Source organism: Chanodichthys erythropterus, chromosome 2 (assembly GCF_024489055.1).
Source record: "Chanodichthys erythropterus isolate Z2021 chromosome 2, ASM2448905v1, whole genome shotgun sequence".
In the NCBI taxonomy this organism is placed as follows: domain Eukaryota; kingdom Metazoa; phylum Chordata; class Actinopteri; order Cypriniformes; family Xenocyprididae; genus Chanodichthys; species Chanodichthys erythropterus.
This window is the reverse complement of record NC_090222.1, coordinates 37,080,001-37,094,115: the sequence shown is the minus strand read 5'-3', so window position 1 is coordinate 37,094,115 and position 14,115 is coordinate 37,080,001. Positions and strand designations below refer to the sequence as shown.

The window sequence follows — 14,115 nt, the reverse complement described above, 5'->3', positions numbered from 1 at the left end:
AAACTTTAACAACCATATAAAAAAGAAAATCAGTCAGAGTTTTTATTTAAAAACAACAAAGCATGAATCTGTACAAGCTTACAGTTCTTTATAACAGCACATAATTACAGTGTGTTGGTGTATCAGCTGTTGGCGGTGGAGCCGGGCTCTGGAGACTGCAGGAACTCATACGGGTCTTGGACCATCTCTGTCTGATCTCCAACACCCAGATGAGGTGAACTTCCTGAACACAATCAACAAACAAATCAAGTTATTATTCAGAAAATTAAGATTTCTTTCAAGCATATACCCCAAAAAATTCCCACATTGTGTTCAGACGTTTGCACAAAATTACTAACAAAAAAACACTGAAATTATTTGTTAGTCTATTTGAATTTTTCAGCATTATTTATTTGCTTATTATGTCAGCAGCAAGGCTATCTCCTTGGCAAAAACAAAGTGAACAACAAAAGTCATGCAATTAACATAAAAACGATTGAAGACTAATAAAAACCTTCTAAAATACATTTAGGTGATGCCGTTTTAAATACAATAGTTATCCAGTTATGCTTTTTCAGATATTCCCTTTCATGCACTGTGTAATATAGCTGTTTGTGAGTGTAAAAGGTCTTACAGATCAAAGTGCAAAACAAATAAAGTTATTGTCTCTCAACAGAAAGAACTGATTCTGAAATGAGTGGTCAGAAATCCCAGTCTCAGTTCCTGTTACAAACATACGTAACAATGTAACAAATCTGCATAATGCCATCCTATGGTCTTCATTGGCTTAACGAGAACAATGTCTACTTTGCCCTGCCCTCAAACACTGTAGTTGTAGCTGAGACTGGAAGAGTTTGGTTCGAGTTGTCGACATGCAAATGCACTTTGCTTCACTTCCAAAGGATGAGATTGATCCGGTAAAACCAACACCATTGTTTCTGTTTGTATCACTGTGTATCAAGTGCTGAGGAAGATCCGGAGGTGAATTTTATATATGGTAATAGGCATTTGGTTTCCAAAACGTGCTGTAAGTGGTCAACCAATCACAGCAGACTGGGCCATCTGACCAATCAGAGCAGAGAAGACCAATCACAGTAGACTGGGCCATCTGACTAATCAGAGCAGAACAATGACAACATATCGGGCTGTCTGACCAATCAGAGCACAGCAGGTTCGCAGAAAGGAGGACTGCATTTTCGAATAAACCATTTTCAGACTATTTGAGAAATTAGGTTACATGAAATGTATATTCTGAGAAAATTAAAGTGTTTTTTTGACATTAGATGCATATAAAACTATTGTAGGAGACTCCAAAACAACCTATAAAATAGCATAACAAGGACACTTTAACTGTTGGTGACACTTTCTAGCAATATTACAGTCCAAATTTTTTCATTTTTTAAAATATACAGTACAGACCAAAAGTTAGGAACCACTAAGATTTTTAATGTTTTTAAAAGAAGTTTCGTCTGCTCACCAAGGCTACATTTATTTAATTAAAAATACAGTAAAAACAGTAATATTGTGAAATATTATTACAATTTAAAATAACTGTGTACTATTTAAATATATTTGACAAAGTAATTTATTCCTGTGATGCAAAGCTGAATTTTCAGCATCGTTACTCCAGTCTTCAGTGTCACATGATCCTTCAGAAATCATTTCTGATATGCTGATCTGCTGCTCAAGAAACATATGATTATTTTCAATGTTGAAAACAGTTGTGTACTTTTTTTTTTCAGGATTCCTTGGTGAATAGAAAGTTCAAAAGAACAGCATTTATCTGAAATACAAAGCTTCTGTAGCATTATACACTACCGTTCAAAAGTTTGGGGTCAGTAAGAATTTTTATTTTTATTTTTTTGAAAAGAAATTAAAGAAATGAATACTTTTGTTCAGCAAGGATGCATTAAATCAATCAAGAGTGGCAGTAAAGACATTTATAATGTTACAAAAGATTAGATTTCAGATAAACTCTGTTCTTTTGAACTTTCTATTCATCAAATAATCCTGAAAATAAAAATATTGTTAACAAATATTTTGTACAATTGTATACATTAAATGTTTCTTAAGCAGTAAATCAGCATATTAGAATGATTTCTGAAGGATCATGTGACACTGAAGACTGGAGTAATGATGCTGAAAATTCAGCTTTGATCACTGGATATAAATTACATTTTCAAATATATTCAAATAGAAAACAGTTATTTTAAATTGTAATAATATTTCACAATATTACTGTTTTTACTGTATTTTTAATTAAATAAATGTAGCCTTGGTGAGCAGACGAAACTTCTTTTAAAAACGTTAAAAATCTTAGTGGTTCCAAACTTTTGGTCTGTACTGTATATTATGTATTTTACTTTAACTTCAGCAATAATTTGCAGAGTGTCTTCTTTAAAACGGAACCGGCCTTAGATCTGTATTCCAAAACATTCATGAATTACAACTAATTAAGACAAAAAAAATGTAGTCTATTTACATTAAAAACTGCACATTCCAGTAAAATATGCTTAACAGTCACTGGAGTTTGACAAGGAAGGCATGATGGTGGTTCTTAAATTTTCCAGCATGTATTTAATGCCTGTGATGTATAAAATGATAAAAATGACTCAGTACCTAAATGATGCTGATCCCTTTCTGAAGCGTTTGACAGGGAAGAGAGATTGGAGGATGGTCGGGATCCGACCCTGTCCACCGCTGCATCCTGGAACTCCTGCAGGAGTTTGGCTGTGTCGTCAAAGTGCTGATGACCGTCCTCATGCTCCGGCTCCTTCTTCACACATTTACCTACAGATCGGAAAAAACATCAATGGTCAGTCAGAGCATAAATAAACCAAAAACAAACAACGTCTTATACAGTTGTGAGGTTTTGATGTGTAATACATGACTCACTTAACGTGTTGAGCATATCTAGAGACATATCTGGGTAGCTCTTCATGGACATGAAATCAAGGACTGAGCCGGCTTCATCTGTTCCCTATATAAAACATTCAGAAAATCTCATTAATTAAATGGTACTTTAAAAAGGTAAGAAACCTTTTGCATGAAATGTGTAAAATTATTACCGGCATGCCACATAAACTAGCCTTAGCGTCATCAATCGGCATGTTTCTTTTCTGAAATACAAAAGCAGCATTTTAAAATGTTATAATTATATACTTACTATAATACAATATTTCACAATGTACACTAATGTTTTTGAAAGAAAAATCTTCTGCTCACCAAGGCTGCATTTTATCAAGAAAACAGTAAAATATTATTCCATTTTAAAAAAGGCGTTTTCTATTTTCTATTTTTTTAAAATGTATTTTATTTCTGTGATCAAAGCTGAATTTTTAGCATCTTCAGTCACATGATCCTACAGAAATCATTATAAAATGCTGATTTGTTGCTCAAGAAACATTTATGATTATTATCAATGATGAAATCAGTTGTGCTGCATCATATTTTTGTGGAAACCTTTGATACATTTTGTTTCAGGATTGTTTGATGAATAGAAAACTTATTTGAAATAGAAAACTTTTGTATCATTATAAATGTCATTAGAATCACTTTTAATCAATTTAATGCATCCTTGCTGAATAAAAGTATTAATTTCTTACAAAAAAACAAAACAGTAGTGTATATTGCTGGTATTTTCTGTTCACAAAACCCTAAGAAGGACTACAAACCACGATCATAAAAAGTAGCTGGTCAAAAGACATTTTTGTTAATTTTTCCTACCTGTCGGACTTGAATGACAGCCTTCGAGTGATCACCAGCCGTCATTTTATCCAGCAAATCATCTACAAGCCTTTTGGTAAAACTCCCACAACCCTTAACAAACTCCTGCAGACTGAAGCACACACACCCAAAAAACATCAAACAACAGAGTCAAATGAACAGCAACAGATTTTTATGAGTCGAAGGTTTTTTCTAAACACCTGAGAGCGCACTGGACCCCGGTCTCGTCTCCGTAAGCGGAGTAAAGCATGTCCATCTCCTCTGGAAGCAGGTCAGGATAGACAGAGTTGTTCTGAAGGGTCTGAGTGTTGTACGCACTGCTCAAAAACGTCACTGAAACAAAACAACAGGCCAAATTTGCAATGACAGACATATGCATCAAATGATATGAATCATAAATGTAAAGATTTTGGTTGTGATTCTGTGGTCAGTTGCATAAACTGCTTAGACTTGTTCTTACAAGATAGTCATCTAATTTTTTCATTAGGATTGGTCATAACTTTATGTCAGCTACAGCAAAAAGTAGATTTCTAATTTGAATCTGAAAAGTAAGACTGATTATCTCTCGACTGCTGGTTGGTCAGACTAGTCTTAACATAGTACTTAATGATTTAATTACCGACTCTTTTAGCACTTTAGAAAGTCATTACTAAATGTGATTCACAACCTTAAAAATGGTATTAATGCATGTGGCAGTAGAAGATCTGTTACCTTTGTGTCTCCTGTCATCTTTAAACCCCAGTGACGTCAGTCCAGGTATGAGCTTATTTGCCAAAGAGCTCAAATCTACAACATGAGTCTCTTCCTCTGTGAACAATAATCAATATTTTCTTCAGACATGATATTATCGCCCTGGATAAACTTTCTTCAACAGGGTCAGCAACCTTTCTGCATTTAAGTGTCATTTTTAACCCTATAAAGCTACGGTATCATATTTGATATGCAAATTTCAAAGGCCTCTAAAATGATCAAAACTTTGCTGAAAAACCTGTTGCACACAATCTACTACATGTCTTCTGTTGTCTGATTGATAGTTCATACTTTTTTTATCAAGTAAAATGTCTTTTAGTATAATTGTAAAAACATCCCCCTTCAGGTTGTGGTTCATGTGTCTTTTTCAGTGAATTTTTTAATGAGTTTTATTAAGTGAATATAGGGTTGCAAAGGGCTGGAAAGTTTCCAGTAAATTTACGGAAACTTTCCACGGGAACTTAACCTGGGGAATTTTGGAAATATTCCAATTTGGAAACTTAACAGGAATTTATGGGAATTAATTGGAAATTTTGGGAAATTTATATAAATGTATAATATTTACATAAAAAGTATCATATAAAAACAAATATTAACATTTTGTTTGGTCATAACATGAAATAACAGTTATTTATTTTTCACATTCAATTAATTCTAATTTAGTAAACATGTAAAATAAATATATTTTTATTGCAGCAATTGTTATGTATTATTTATTTCAGTGTCACATGATCTTTCAGAAATCATTCTAATATGATGATTTGATACTCAGTTATTATCATTGTTGGAAACAGTTGTGCTGCTGAATATTTTTTTTGGAACCTGTCATTTTTTCAGGATTCACTGATTAATAAAAAGAATAGAATTTATTCAAAATAGAAATATTTTCTAACAATATCATTTTAATATCACTTTTTATCAATTTCACACATCCTTTCTGAATAAAAATATCAATTTCTTTCAAAAAAAAAAAAAAAAAAAAATTACTGACCCCCAAATTTTGAACAGTAGTGTATATTGTTACAAAAGATTTCTATTTTAAATAAATGATGTTCATAAATTTTTTTTTATTCATCAAAGAATCCATAAACAAAATTGTCACAGGTTATAAAATAATATTAAGCAGCACAATTGTTTCCAACATTGATAACGGAGTATCAAATCAGCATGTTACGATGATTTCTGAAGAATCATGTGACACTGAAGACTGGAGAAGTGATGCTGAAAATTCAGCTTTGCATCACAGAAATAAATTATATTTTTATGTATATCAAAATAGAAAAAACATTATTTTAAATTGTAGTTATGTTTCACAATATTACAGCTTTTTTTCTGTATTTTTGATCAAATGTGCATGTTATGCACTGGGAGAATGCACAGTGCATGCAGGGGGTGTGGCCTCAATAGCCCTGCCGTAAGTCGTGTGCTGTGTGAATGTGATTGAGGAATGTGCAGGGAAAAAATGTAACTAAAATTGCATTAAATATGGTTGTTTTAACCAAAATTATGCTGCAAGATGTTCTTTTCAACTACATTTAAGTACCCTGTTATAGGCTAACCTGTAACTTTGTAAATTCCCTGTTTATTCCCATTAATTCCCATATATTCCCGTTAATTCCCATGGAAAGTTTCCAGCTTTGAAAATTCCCGGAATTTTGCAACCCTAAGTGAATATAACAACTTTCATATTGTTAGTAATATTTCAAGATGAAATATTCCATGACTTATTGGACTGAAGTAACTTTGAATATCCATAAATAATTTTTTAGAAAAATCATGTTGAAATCAGGCTTTTGAGGAACGTTTATTTGTTCATCTCTCAATCGTCATTGTATTGCATTGCATTATGTTTTAAAACTACAGAGTATTTAAAAATCATCTTACTATACATATTATTGGGAGGTATAAAGTAATAACTGATATTTTTATGCATTTTATATTTTTATCTATGGGTTCCATTTAAAAAATATATATTTTTTTTACAATTATTATTTTATATGTCAAACATTACCAGTTAATTTTCTTCTTAATCATTGTGCATAATTCATTTTTTTTAAAAATGTGCATTTGCACAGCAAATTACCACCTCATTGTTCACCGCTGAGTCCTGCTATACATAACAGATCATTGCTATACAAAGTAGTAGAACCGGAAACAGTGTGATGTTCATACCCTCTGCTTCAGGATCTTGATTTACAACATTGTACATCAGGGAACCCTCTGAGTCCTTTTTAAGGTAACCAATCTACATGCAAAATAAAACAAATGTTCAGGTTAGTGGTAATAAAAATTATATTGCAATTATCTTCATTTCTGTAGCTCAACAGTAAAGCGTGGCTCTTGCAACTATTAAAGGGGTGGTTGATTATGATTTCAGTTTTTAACTTTAGTTAGTGTGTAATGTTGCTGTTAGAACATAAACAACATCTGCAAAGTTATGACGCTCAAAGTTCAATGCAAAGGGAGATATTTTCTATTAAAGAATTCTCTGTTTAAGGACTACAACAAACGGCTGGTAGGGACTACAACAAGCTTCTTCCCGGGTTGGTGACATCACTAACCCTAAAATGTACATAAACCCCGCCCCCCAAAACACACAACAAAGGTGGTGAGGCCATGTTGGGCTGCTTTAGAGAAGAGGAAGAGTTGTTGTAGTAGAGTGTTGTTGTCATGCTGTCATTTTACGCCAGACTGCTTTACAAGTGAGGGTCAATTCAACACTGGATTTGCACAAAAGATGAACATGACGGCACATGCTAGTGGATGAGTTGAATCAACTCCACAGCAACTACATAAATTTATCCACTAACCATTCAGAAATGTCCAGTTTCCAGTGAGCTGTTAAAGCTGTTTGGGATACCATAACCACAAGTTTCAACACACTACCAACTTACTCAACCAGATCTCACCCCTTTATTTTGCGTATGCCTTGGGTTTTAAAATAAGGAATATTGTGATGTGTTTGTTCCCGGAGGAAAACTCAAGACTACAGTTGAGGTCTTTCAGGGAGTTCAGAAACAGTGCATACTGATATAAAGAATAACTCCCATTAGAGAGACTTTGTAGCTTTGCAGACATTTTTCAAGCTCAAACAGCAACATTACACACTAAAGAAAGTTGGAAATGTCAAAAAGCATGATAGTATCCTTTTAAATAGAACAATAGTACTAAGAATAATCTTACTGGAAGTTGAAATCACTATGAAATAATCAAAATTATTATTAAATAACACAAAAGAGCAGCACCTTAGAGTTTGGCATGAAGCGGTTGATTCGATCCCGAGCTTCATCCGCCGCGTGCTCCACCAGTGCCAATACGTGCTCCTCTGCCGTGCTGTCCGTCAAACTGCAAGCGTTGCCCTCTAGCTCATACATATCACTACACAAGCAACACATCTGCTCAATCACACACTCAAACATGTGAAACGTTCAAAAGTGCGGCATGTGCTTTACCTGATGATGGGCTCTTTGACAGGCTGCTTTTTGGATTTTTTGGGGTATTCCGTGTGGATTGGCATGATCTCCGTCACCGGTTCCTCAGGTGTGATGTCGTCATCACCCAAAATGGCAGCCTGCTGAGAGAAATCCATGTCCTGCATAAAAGACATGCTGCGCTTCAAAGCTAACAGCCGCTCCTGTGAACAGAGCACAAATAGAGCAACACAGCACCCATTTACTCCTCCTGCGGGAGGTCTTAGGTATGCCATGAAGATGGGAGTCGTGGAATGTCAAACACGGGATGGATTGAAATAAAGAAAGTGATTGGATAATGAAAATACTCGTCTCTGAATCCGCAGAGCACTCGAGCCAAATTGATCACGTCAACTGCTCAAAATGAATCATCTCACTAATGCAATAAAACAAGAGAGGGGTCTGACATGCCTTTGAAGTCTGTGATTGTTCCTCCATCTTATCCTGAAAAAATGAACAGTTTTAGAATTTTGAAAAAGTAATAAAGATTTAAGAATCTGCTTCTGTATTATTTGTAGGTCACAAAGAGCAACATCCAGTCAATGAAATTATGTATTATACATTACATAATTTTAATAGATTTAATAGTCTTTCCATCAATTTTTTTAGATTTAATTAAATGTTAAGGTAACACTTTACAATAAAGTCTCATTTGAAACATCAGTTAAAGGATTAGCTCACTTCAGAATTCAAATTTCCTGATAATTTCCGCACCCCCATGTCATCCAAGATGTTTATGTCTTTCTTTCTTCAGTCGAAAAGAAATGAAGGTTTCTGAGGAAAACATTCCAGGATTTTTCTCCATATAGTGACTTCAACAGTTACCAATGGGTTGAAGGTCCAAATGTCAGTTTCAGTGCAGCTTCAAAGAGCTCTACATGATCCCAGATGAGGAATAAGAGTCTTATCTAGAGAAACTATCAGTCATTTCTAAAAAAAATAAAAATTGATATACTTTTTAATCACAAATGCTCGTCTTGCACTGTTCTGCGATGCGCCACGCATTACATAATCATGTTGGAAAGGTCATGCGTGATGAAGGCGAAAAACTTAATCTCATTTTATGCACCAACTTCAAAATCATCCGACATTGTTGTTTTACCATTTTTTTTTGTAAAGGCTGTTTGATTTAGTCTTTGCACGTTCACTTTGTAAACACTGGATCGGTACTTACGTCACGTGTGACCTTTCCAACATGATTACATAATGCGTGGCACATCACAGAGCAGTGCAAGATGGGCATTTGTGGTTAAAAAGTATATCGATGTTTTTTAGTTTTTTTTTTAGAAAATGATCGTTTCTCTAGATAAGACTCTCATTCCTCGTCTGGGATCATGTAGATCTCTTTGAAGCTGCACTGAAACTGACATTTGGACCTTCAACCCGTTGATAACTGTTGAAGTCCACTATATGGAGAAAAATCCTGGAATGTTTTCCTCAAAAACCTTCATTTCTTTTCGACTGAAAGGGATAGTTCACCCAAAAATGAAAATTTGATGTCTATCTGTTTACCCCCAGTGCATCCAAGATGTAGGTGACATTTTTTCTTCAGTCGATCTCAACTGATGATTTTTAACTGCAACCGCTGCCCTCTGTCAGTCAAATAATGGCGGTTGATGGGAACTTCATCTATAAGAGTGAATAAACCTTGCTTAGACAAATCCAAATGAAACCCTGCGGCTCGTGACGACACATTAATGTCCTAAGACACGAAACGTTCGGTTTGTGAGAGAAACCGAACAGTATTTATATCATTTTTTACCTCTAATACACCACTATGTCCAAATCCGTTCAGCATCGGTTAGTGATGTCTGATAGCGCTCTGACAACGGCAGTGATGTCTGACACTCATTGAAGTATATGCCCGAGACATCACTGCCGTTGTCAGAGCGCGATCAGACATCACTAAAGGAGTCCTGAACGGAGTTGGACATAGTGGTGTATTAGAGGTAAAAAATGATATAAATACTGTTCGGTTTCTCTCACAAACCGATCGTTTCGTGTCTTAGGACATCAATGTGTCGTCACGCGCCGCAAGGTTTCATTTGGATTTGTCTAAGCAAGGTTTATTTACTCTAGTAGATGAAGTTCCCATCAACCACCATTATTTGACTGACAGAGGGCAGCGGTTGCAGTTAAAAGTCATCAGTTGAGATCGACTGAAGAAAAAATGTCACCTACATCTTGGATGCACTGGGGGTAAGCTGATAAACATCAAATCTTCATTTTTGGGTGAACTATCCCATGAAGAAAGAAAGACATAAACATCATGGATGAAATGGGGGTGAGTAAATAATCAGGAAATTTTAATTCTGAAGTGAACTACTCCTTTAACATTAACTAAGATTAATAAATGCTGTAAACGTATTGTTCATCGTTACTTAATGTTAATCAATGTAGTTCACTAATGTTAACAAATGAAACCTTATTTTAAAGAGTTACCAATGTCAAAGAAGGCCTTCCAATCACAATTTTAAAATCGCCTGGTATTTCTGGACAGGGGAATCTGGAAAAGTCAGATGTTTCCACTTCCATTCATAGACACAAATGCTCTTTTTGGAACGTTCTTGAATCATGTTGATTTTTAACCTGATCCAATAATTTGTAATGAAAAATGCATTTTCACTAGTCTCGGATGTTTGCACCCTACTGTATTTAAATCACACTGATTTTTATCCAAGTATTTAGAATCGCATGCATTTGAATCAAACGGTAATGATGGCACGCATGAACTGGATGATGAACAACAAAGGCAAACAATAACAAAAACAAACTGCATTAAAAATATTACTTTGCTCATCATTTTGAATCCTGTGTGGAGAAGTTTCTTAGCAGCTTTGTAGTAAACCGTCTCTGGTCGGTTGTAAACCATGGCATTGTCACACATCAGTTTGAAGTCTGCCTGGAGATGTTAAACACACAGTTTCAGATACAAAATAGTTACATTGTATAGTTAAAAGTATTTCAGTGAAGATTAAAATATTAGTAGTTCCACAAAGAATCTGAAAATGAAGATTGTGGCTGGACACTTGCGTACCTTGAATTCTGTGATAGTTTTGTATTCGTTTGCAGCAATTTTGTCCTTCATAGTGCTAAAGTCCATGGGATGTTTAATTATCATGGAGTAGCCTGGTGCAATGGCGTCTGTTACAGGGAAGGCGAAGAATCCGTGTTGATCTTTCCTGTTGAGACAGAAAGATTGTCCTCATATAATCCAGAAATGAGGAAAGATTAGATGACACAATGCCATCTGCTTTTTGCAGGGTCTCACCTCTGAAGTAACCGCAGGAAGTGCTCCAAGAGCTGCTGGCGAGGAGTGGATTCGTTTTCTAGGAAAAGCCAAAAAGTTAACGGACAATCAATAAGAAAAATCTAAAAGTTTTGATAGCTACAAAGTTTGTGCATGAGAAAGCCTTTTAAATTCCAGTTTAACTTGTAACTGAGGCTGAAGAATTGTAAAATTAATTTGAATTGAAGCAATAGAAACTATTGTAAATATAATTTTTTAGTATGCTTTGCTCTAAATCACACAATCACTTGTGTGATTTTATTTAATTTGAGAAAAACTACCATCAAATACACACTGAAACTGAAACTAAAACTGAAAGATCGTCACGACAAACCATCAAAATAAAGTTCGGTTTAACTTTAAGAGATGATGACAGAAATATATCACTACTGTATGCTAAAATGTACTTCTCAAAGTTATAATAATAATAATAACATTATTATTATTATTATTATTTCTAACGAATATCACACAACAAAGATATTTTTTCATCCATGTTTTAAATTTATACAGTTCTGTTGCGCAGCATCTTATTTGACAATAAATAAAAATGCAATGTTTTGTTGTACATTAATTGTTATATTTTCATTTGATTACATTTTAAAAGCTTGATTAAGTTTTTAAACATTTGTATTAAATAATAAAGCATTCTCAACAAAATGAATATTGTGATAAATATTGACATCGTGATAATATTTTCGGCCATATCGCCCAGCCCCGGTTCCATTTGCTAACATTAGTTCAATGAAAAATACTTCTAAAGCATTAATTAATCTACTTTTCATTTATTAAAGTATGTATTTAATCTTATCTGGTTGTACCTTGTTGAGTTCGACAGGCTCGTACGGGTCGATCCGCTTGCTGCTCCACTTCTACTTTCACCCCAGGATGAAATTCATCTGCCTCCGATTCTGATTCAAATTTGTCCCGCTTCCTCTTCTTCTCCTCTGGAACCACCTGTTGCAATACCTGTTCCTTTAGTAACAGCACTCAACTGACCTCTTGATAATCAAACAGGCGTTCAGTGGTCTTACCTCCACAGGTTTCGGCAGGGTGAACGGTTCCACTGGAGCACTTGCAGCATTTTCTGACTGTTCTCGCTCACGTTTTTTCTTTTTCTCCTCCTGGGTGAAACACATACAGAATTTGAATGATGAACATAAGTAACCAGATTTTAAAATTAGTTACTTTGCAGTTTTAACCCAATTTTGTATAAAATTGTGTCTGATCAAATAGTAAGGCAAGAAAAAGGCTGAACTGGTTCATTTTGGCATTCCCCTGATTATAGTCTCATACTGTGCACAATATACATGATTTAAGGCTTGATCCATGGCTAAATATGAGCAATAGTGATGCTTGACTTCTGAGTGTTTAAAAGTGGATCTTTTCACTCACCTTCCTCCTCCTCCTCTCCTCATCATCTACGTACTTCTCCTTCTCGGATTTCTTTTTCTTCTTCTTTTTCTTTTCTTTGTGCCGCTCCCACTCGTGGTCAGAGCGGTCGTCATAGTAACTAGAGTCATGTCCGGAGCCGGAGAGCTCGGTCACTTCACTGCCGCCCACCTTGAGTACCAGCTTCAGGGGTTTATCAAGGGGTTTGTCCTCATAGTCTGAAAAACGACACACAAAGCCATCAAGAGACATTTCTAAATTAAAGAATTCTGTGCATGAACTTTTTTTATAAGTGTTGAACTTAATGACATTTCTGCTGTTCTGTCACTTCTCATTAACCTGCAGTAATATGCTACACACTGCATCATAAGATCAAACCCACTATCTAATTTGAATACAGCAAATAGCCCCTGATAGTCCTGTTAAACTAACCACAGCAATAAAAACCAGAAAGACAAATAAACACACCCTCTCACTCGTGTGTTTATTTGTCTTTCTGGTTTTTATTGCTGTAGTTACTAAAATTATTTAGAACAGGGGGTTTCAAACTGGGGCCTGGGGACCCCCAGGGGGCCGCAAAGAAGTGCTAATAAGTGTAACAAATGTAAAAATAAATAAATAATGAAAAATAAGATTAAAGTAAATAAATAAAAAAAATATGAAAATAAATAAAATATTTTATTTTAAAATAATAAATAATAAAAATGTATTTAAATAAATAAATAATATAAAATAAGATTAAACCAAATAAATAAAAAATTATTAAAATAAATAAAACATTGATTACAAATAATAAATTAATAAGAAACGTTTATCTAAATAAAAAAATAAGATTAAACTAAATAAACAAAATTAATTAAAATAAATTAAACATTTGATTAAAATAATGAATAAGAAATGTTTAACTGAGTAAATAAATAACAAAAAGATTAAACTAAATAAATAAAAATTTAAATAAAACATTTGACTAAAATAACAAATAAATAAAAATGTATTTCAATAAATAATATAAAGATTAAACCAAATAAATTAAAAATGATTAAAATAAATAAAACATTGATTAAAAATAATAAATAAATAAAGTTTACCTAAATAAATAACAAAAATAACATTAAGCTAAATAAATAAAAAACTGAAATAAATATTTGACTAAAATAACAAATAAATAATAGAAATGTATTTAAATAAATAATATAAAATAAGATTATGATTAAAAGTGATTAAAATAAATAAAATATTTGATTAAAATAATAAATAAGAAACATTTATCTAATTAAACAAATAACAAAAATAAGATTAAACTTAATAAAAAACTGAAATAAAATATTTAACTAAAATAACAAATAATATAAATGTATTTAAATAAATAAAATAAGATTAAAGCAATTTAAATTAAAATAAATAAATTTATTTATTAAAATAAATAAAACATTGAAGAAAAATAATAAATAAGAAACATTTAATAACAAAAATAACATTAAACTATATAAATAAAAAACTGAAATAAAC

At 33.3% G+C, this 14,115-nt stretch overlaps 1 protein-coding gene across 4 annotated transcripts in view; it reads right to left on the bottom strand.

Annotated features, from left to right (window-relative positions):
• Positions 1-10: 10 nt before the first annotated feature.
• The window catches only part of brd9 (bromodomain containing 9), a 15,026-nt gene continuing 921 nt past the window's right edge, over positions 11-14,115 (bottom strand). The window contains exons 2-18 of one of the 4 annotated variants that reach the window (XM_067397297.1): positions 12,610-12,824; positions 12,249-12,338; positions 12,036-12,171; positions 11,197-11,254; positions 10,963-11,107; positions 10,717-10,827; positions 8,337-8,369; positions 7,908-8,089; positions 7,701-7,833; positions 6,628-6,700; positions 4,417-4,512; positions 3,906-4,038; positions 3,706-3,817; positions 3,048-3,098; positions 2,875-2,959; positions 2,599-2,769; positions 11-223 (exon numbers count right to left, since the gene is read on the bottom strand). In XM_067397297.1, the coding sequence (XP_067253398.1) occupies positions 123-223; positions 2,599-2,769; positions 2,875-2,959; positions 3,048-3,098; positions 3,706-3,817; positions 3,906-4,038; positions 4,417-4,512; positions 6,628-6,700; positions 7,701-7,833; positions 7,908-8,089; positions 8,337-8,369; positions 10,717-10,827; positions 10,963-11,107; positions 11,197-11,254; positions 12,036-12,171; positions 12,249-12,338; positions 12,610-12,824 (1,925 nt within the window). In that variant the 3' untranslated portion in view covers positions 11-122. The remainder of the gene's footprint in view (positions 224-2,598; positions 2,770-2,874; positions 2,960-3,047; positions 3,099-3,705; positions 3,818-3,905; positions 4,039-4,416; positions 4,513-6,627; positions 6,701-7,700; positions 7,834-7,907; positions 8,090-8,336; positions 8,370-10,716; positions 10,828-10,962; positions 11,108-11,196; positions 11,255-12,035; positions 12,172-12,248; positions 12,339-12,609; positions 12,825-14,115) is intronic. The other 3 variants (XM_067397306.1, XM_067397313.1, XM_067397322.1) reach the window with 3 other exon arrangements.